The following is a 5,930-nucleotide window of genomic DNA, read 5'->3' on the forward strand; positions in this document are numbered from 1 at the left end:
TTGTTTAAATAAGACATTATTTTTATAATATGTTAGAAAGAACTGAGTATGTCCCTTGTGGTGAGAGGAAAAGAGTAAGATCACCGGAGGCTTTTTTTGGTCATTACTTATACTACTGAACATCAATAATTACTAGGGCAATTGATCATGGCGGATTTCACACCCGTCAATCGTATCTTTACTAGTACCCCCTACGTTTTTGTTTACTTTACGTATTAGTTTTGCCTAAGGTTAAACTTTGCAGATCGAGTTTATAAGATAATTATTAACATATGCAATACCAAACCAATACTATTTGATTCGTCATTGATTATATTTTCACATTACATATATTTGTTGTAAATGTTATAAAATGCGAGTACCGCACACCCAATGTATTGTTTTTTTTGCGAGAACTTCCAATCTATTCATATTTAATTCTGGCAGTACAAGGACCAACAGAGGTAATAAAAATTATAACCATGTCTATGGACCACCTAGCGACAACTACAAGCACTGGAGTGAGCCGAAGGCGCGCCACCGTCATTGCCTCTTCCTCACTGGAGCCGAGCAAACATTGTTGTAGTAGACAGTCGGGAAGTTGTCGTGCTAAGGTCCCATAGGACCAGCGCACCAGAGCAGCAACCATCGCCGATAAATAAGGTCGTAGATCAGTAGGATCAAACCTATAGCCTCTCAAACAAATACGAACAAAGACCGAACCTAAACAGATCCACCGATCAAAGACCAGCACCGGCCGAATCTCACGAGGTCCGACCGAGACACACCTCCACACGCCCTTCGACGATGCTAGATGCACCATCGGGACGAGGATAGAATGTGGGAGACATTATTCGTACTAAGGGCCATCGCTGCCCCACGTAACCCCAACCAAGACGCCGAATCTAATAAGAACGAGAACGGTTCCCTCCCGACGGCGTGGGGCCATGATCCTTTGCACCTCCATGGGTCTTAATGCGTCCTCAATTGTAGCAACCGTCTTTTAGAGACAACCAGTTCAATGCAGTGTTTCTTAGTGTCGTATATAAATTACATTACATTAAATTAGTCTGGGTATTTTTTTGCATCTTAGTATTGTGGCATAGTTATTAAGAGAAAGAAAGAAGAGAAAAATAGTAGGGTTATAAGCCACAAAGGATCAAGAGCACTAATTACACTTCATAGGGAAGCATACAATACCCCTTCCTGCTTGGGAAACACTTCCTATCCATATTCTGAAGGTGACCCATCATCAGACCGCTTGTGATATGTTGATTTTCTTTCATCTCACGGCTGAGATCCCTGTCTCCAAACTGACCGGATTTTAAGCACACGCCACCGTAATCTCTCGTCATCAGTTTTGATCACCCCGAACTAATTTCTCCTGACCCAACCGCCCCCGCCAGACCTCGCCGGTGCCCTTGCCGCACGTCTCCTTCCGCCACTATCTCCCCCCCCCCCCCCAATTAAATTATTTTGTGTATTTTTTTGCATCTTAGTATTGTGGCCTAGTTATTAAGAGAAGGGAAGAAGAGAAAAATAGTAGGGTTATAAGCCACAAAGGATCAGAGCACTAATTACACTTCATAGGGAAGCAAGTTGAGGGCCTTATCACCACCAACATACAGTAAGGAATCAAGAGAGAATGGAGTATCGTAGGATTGACCTACCTAATCTTCATCTGACCTAGGGTTTGAGTCATTCCCTCTTGGTTCTTTTTAATCCTGAAGTGCTAGTTGATTCCTAACTTAATGTTTTTCTGAATTTTTTTGATACATCTACATGCCAATACCTTGGTTTATGACATGCTTGTGGGTATGTATTTGAGTTGTCCAGTATGTAGTGGACCACAAAACCATCCACATTTTTTTGGAATTAGGTAGGTGGATCACACAAATATGCCTCCTTGGTTGACATCAATACTAGAATTTGTGCCATTTTATTCAGTTTTCAATGCTTCCAAGTAACAATACATTCGTACCATCACACTTTCTCAAGCTTCGTTGGGCAAGAAAATTACGTCCATTGATCAAATTTGTATGTAGGGAGTGCAAAACATGCATCCTCATATTGGCGGAAATCTAAGTTGTTTCCATTATCAATTTCTATGCTTCCTACCAAGACGAATAATGTTGAGCTGTCATATTTCCATGCTTCCTATGAATTGCCATACTGTGTTTACTAAACTATTTAGGTATATAGGATAAGCAACTTAATTCCAATGCCTTGCTTCCGTACACCTATTTTTAGCGAACATCTTCATGCCTCAGTTTATTCCTTCAATTCCCATAGTTTGACACACATCAATGAACATGCTGAAACCGATTGTATACTCAAGAGTCGATATGCAGCACTTTGGTTCAACGATGTTGTCTTACACTGAATCGTGTGTGCCTTACCAAAACAACAATTAGTTTTCATGAATTTTTGTGCTAGATCTTTTTGCACTCACATATTGGTGGCAAGAATGGGTTATCCTCAATTCAGAAATAGTTTATTCTTGTTCATGTTTATGGTTATATTCACAATATCATATGTTCATATTAGCTAAGGTTTTACATATTAATTAACTGTATGTCCTAATCATGCTAGCAGTCAAATTTGGGTGCTTCCAGTGTGTCTTATATATGGTGTGAAAAAATGAAGCTACGCTTCCTCCTTTAATTTCTTCCATATTTTTGTGTAATATTCTTTTGCTTCGTTCATTGTATGTGTGTGCTACCTTCATACAATTTCTTGCTTCAACGTTATCAGATTCCATGCGAATTTTGGTACATTTAAGACAATGTTTGACCATGCGTGTGATTATCCTGTATTTTGTCGATGTGTACTCAAATTTAAGCAATCTTATAAGCTCGGCGCATTGGTGTAACCACCCAACACGTAACTCGAATTGGTTTTATTTGCGTGGCTTAGCAAAAGTTGTTTGCATAATTGTGTTTACTTATGCAATGGGATATATTCAGTATGAAACAAAAAGTCACTACTCATTTTCTTAGTTGACTGGACAAGGACATAAAACTAATGCAATGGTGCATAAACTTAAATCAAGTTGATACAACCTGTGAAATAAAATTTATGAAAATCCCACCATATGTTTTCGTAGGCCGACTTTAAAGCCCTTCCATTTGAAAAGTTTTCATGAGACTTGAAATCAGATAGATACTTGAATCACACTGATCAGGACAGTCAAACAACACTCATGAGTATGTCATGCATTACATTCCATATTCTGTACGCTCAAGTTTGTTTGAAAGAGTGAAAGTTCATCAAACTTCCATTTTTTTGTGAAAAATTATTGATCGAATTATCTTTAATAGTTAGCTGTGCCCACCCTGGGGTGGGCGCACACGCGCACACAACAATGAGAAATTGCCACTGCAGGAATGTACCGATACACCACTTGCATTGATCGAACATTAACTAATCTCAAAGAGTTCAATAAAAACCTAGCGAGTGTGACAAATCCATTTCAGGCTTATTATTACATAATCCATCGAATGTGACAAACTTCAATTTAACTAACTCTTGGAGACCCTAATTGAAACAGAATCTAAGGTGTTGCCTAGCCAGAGATGGGCAATCCGTGGATGATCTAGTTGGGAGCAAAGAAGATCTCGGAGTCAAGCCTCTTGGAGCGGAACATCTTTTCCATCTCTGGCGTGGTGTTGAAGGCCGTCTCTAGCACCTCCGGCGATATCGCCTTCCACACCGACGTCCTACCAGCCAAGTGGCTAAAGATCGGGCTGCATTTGTTTTGCACAACACAAACATTAGTTGGTCAAAGGGATAACTATATAAGTGCAAAATTATTGATTAAACTTGAATATGTAGGCAACTTTTATTTTGAGAAAACTTAAAACATGCCATAATATTGTGCAGCTAATAAGGGTATATACAAGAATGTTAAACATACGGGAGTAATCCAGTTTGTAAGAAACTTCCGTAGTTGTAGCTAGAAATAAGTTCATGCTTGAATGTTGCAATACTGAAACAGAATATACCGAACAAAATATACACATGCTATATATTTTTACTACCAAAATGCAGAAAGGAAAGTTTAATACGTAGCAGGAAAGTTTAATTTCAGAAAAGGCAAAGAATGCCAAAAAAATGTGCAACTAATTAGGGCTATATATACTTGAATTTTGCAAAATTGAAACATATGATACCGAACAAAAATAATGCTATGAGATCTGATATATATGGGAGAGTCTAACTCGCGCGCGCTCGTTGGAGCGCTCGGTTTCGGACAGCTCCCGATTTGGAAAGTAGACAGTTGTTTTCTTTGAAGATTAGGGGATTAATTAAGGTGGACCCCCCGAAAATCAGGGGGGGGATTAGTGTTGATTCTGGGTGGGCCTTCACGATGGTGCCTTCGTGTGGATGCGCACCACACCATCCCTTGTTGGCTGGTTGTCACACGTGGTGGGCCCTACCTAGAAATCCTGTCGGTTTTGCCTTGTGCGCTGGTTCGAATCGAGCGCTGGAGCCGCCGATCGCGAAAGAGTAAATCCGGATATACACATGCATATCAAAAGTTCTGAATAGTTGGTCTAACTACTAGAATAGTGATTGACGTACGTACAAGAAAATATACAGCGGATTGAAATTTGAAGGAGAATAAAACTAGTGGTACGTACTTTGGGGTGGTGATGATGGAGAACCATTCCATGCCGGTGTCGTCGGCGATCTTGGAGACGACGAAGAACCTGGGCACGATGAAGAGGCAGCCCGCCTCGGCGCGGGTCTCCAGCACACGGGTGCCGTCGATGCCGACGACCTGGACGCGGCCGCCGCCGCGCACTATGTAGGTGACCTGGTAGGCCGAGTCGCAGGAGAATCCCGGCGAGCACATGGACTTACCGTCGATCCTCACCAGGTCAGAGCCCAGACCAACGTCCTTCACCGGCGGCAGGTTGGCCGTGTTGAGCACCACGACGCGGCCGCCGCCCGGGATGTCCACGTCCAGCGGCGCCTCCAGGCAGTTGAGCACCACGCCCTGGCGGTCCTCTGCGCGAGGCTCCGGCATCCGGTGCCCCGCGGCGATCTTGACGATGCCTGAGCCAGGCTGGGTGGAGACGATCTTGGCGGCGGCGTCGTGGTCGAGGTCCCAGGCGCGCGCGACGAACTCGGTGGAGAAGCCCGTGAAGATGCCGGCGGCGCCGGTGAGCTGGAAGTTGGTGAAGCGGCCGGGAGTGTGGCCCTTGGAGGTGTCGCCGAGGAAGAGCACCACCAGCTCCTCCGCGGAGGCGCTGTCGGCGGCGTTGTGCCACCAGGTGACGGCGCCGAAGGGGAGCGCGAGGGTGTCGCCCTCCTTGACGGGGATTACCTTTTCCTTGGCCGCCTCGGGGAGCACGAGGCCGCAGGCGCCGGCGCCCTGGAGCACGTAGGCGATCTTGGCGGAGTCGGAGTAGCTGGGGAGCGCGAGGCCGCCGGCGGAGAGGTGCAGCTTGGCTGCGCCGATGGAGGCCGCGCCGAGCATGGGCAGGTCGGCGGGCGACCAGTCGTAGTAGGCGCCGCCGTCGCTGGCGTAGGCCTTGGCGGGCTTCTTGGGCGACAGGTCCATGGACATGACCTCGGCGTTGGAAGTGCGCTGCACCATTGTCAGGATGAGATTGTACTACGTGGGAGAGAAGGAGAGAGATCGATGATATGGATGGGATGGAGGAAGTGGACGCCGCATGGTGCATATTTATAGTCGAGGGTTAGATTGATAACGATTAGTTGTTGGAGCTAACTGATCGATCGATCCTGATGGATAACGATGAGTTTCTTGCGGGCTGGATATGCAAGCATGCAGGAACGGATGATGAACGAATTATCTACTGTGGTTTTCATTTTGCAGACCCGGTCGGTGCGCATGAATGGGCTGGAGCATGCACGTTGCACCACTGAAAGTAAACCCGGGCATGGGCAGCCTGGCCCGAGCCCGGCCCGAAAAACCCGGG

The 5,930-nt window shown here is 45.2% G+C and overlaps 1 protein-coding gene across 1 annotated transcript; it reads right to left on the bottom strand.

Annotated features, from left to right (window-relative positions):
- Positions 1-3,366: 3,366 nt before the first annotated feature.
- On the bottom strand, positions 3,367-5,628 carry LOC123067032 (11S globulin seed storage protein 2). Its single transcript, XM_044489992.1, has 2 exons — positions 4,623-5,628; positions 3,367-3,725 (listed from the first exon to the last, which is right to left on the bottom strand). The coding sequence occupies exons 1-2, from the start codon at positions 5,582-5,584 to the stop codon at positions 3,575-3,577; spliced, it is 1,113 nt and encodes a 370-aa protein (XP_044345927.1). The 5' UTR covers positions 5,585-5,628; the 3' UTR covers positions 3,367-3,574.
- Between the last annotated feature and the right edge of the window lie 302 nt (positions 5,629-5,930).

Source organism: Triticum aestivum, chromosome 3B (genome assembly GCF_018294505.1).
Source record: "Triticum aestivum cultivar Chinese Spring chromosome 3B, IWGSC CS RefSeq v2.1, whole genome shotgun sequence".
Taxonomy (NCBI): Eukaryota; Viridiplantae; Streptophyta; class Magnoliopsida; order Poales; family Poaceae; genus Triticum; species Triticum aestivum.

Excerpts from the sequence above, each read along its gene's own strand:
- LOC123067032 (XM_044489992.1), bottom strand. The coding sequence starts at position 5,584 with ATGGTGCAGCGCACTTCCAACGCCGAGGTCATGTCCATGGACCTGTCG. Across the intron at positions 3,726-4,622 it reads TCCATCATCACCACCCCAAA|CCCGATCTTTAGCCACTTGG; the intron begins GTACGTACCACT and ends AAACAAATGCAG.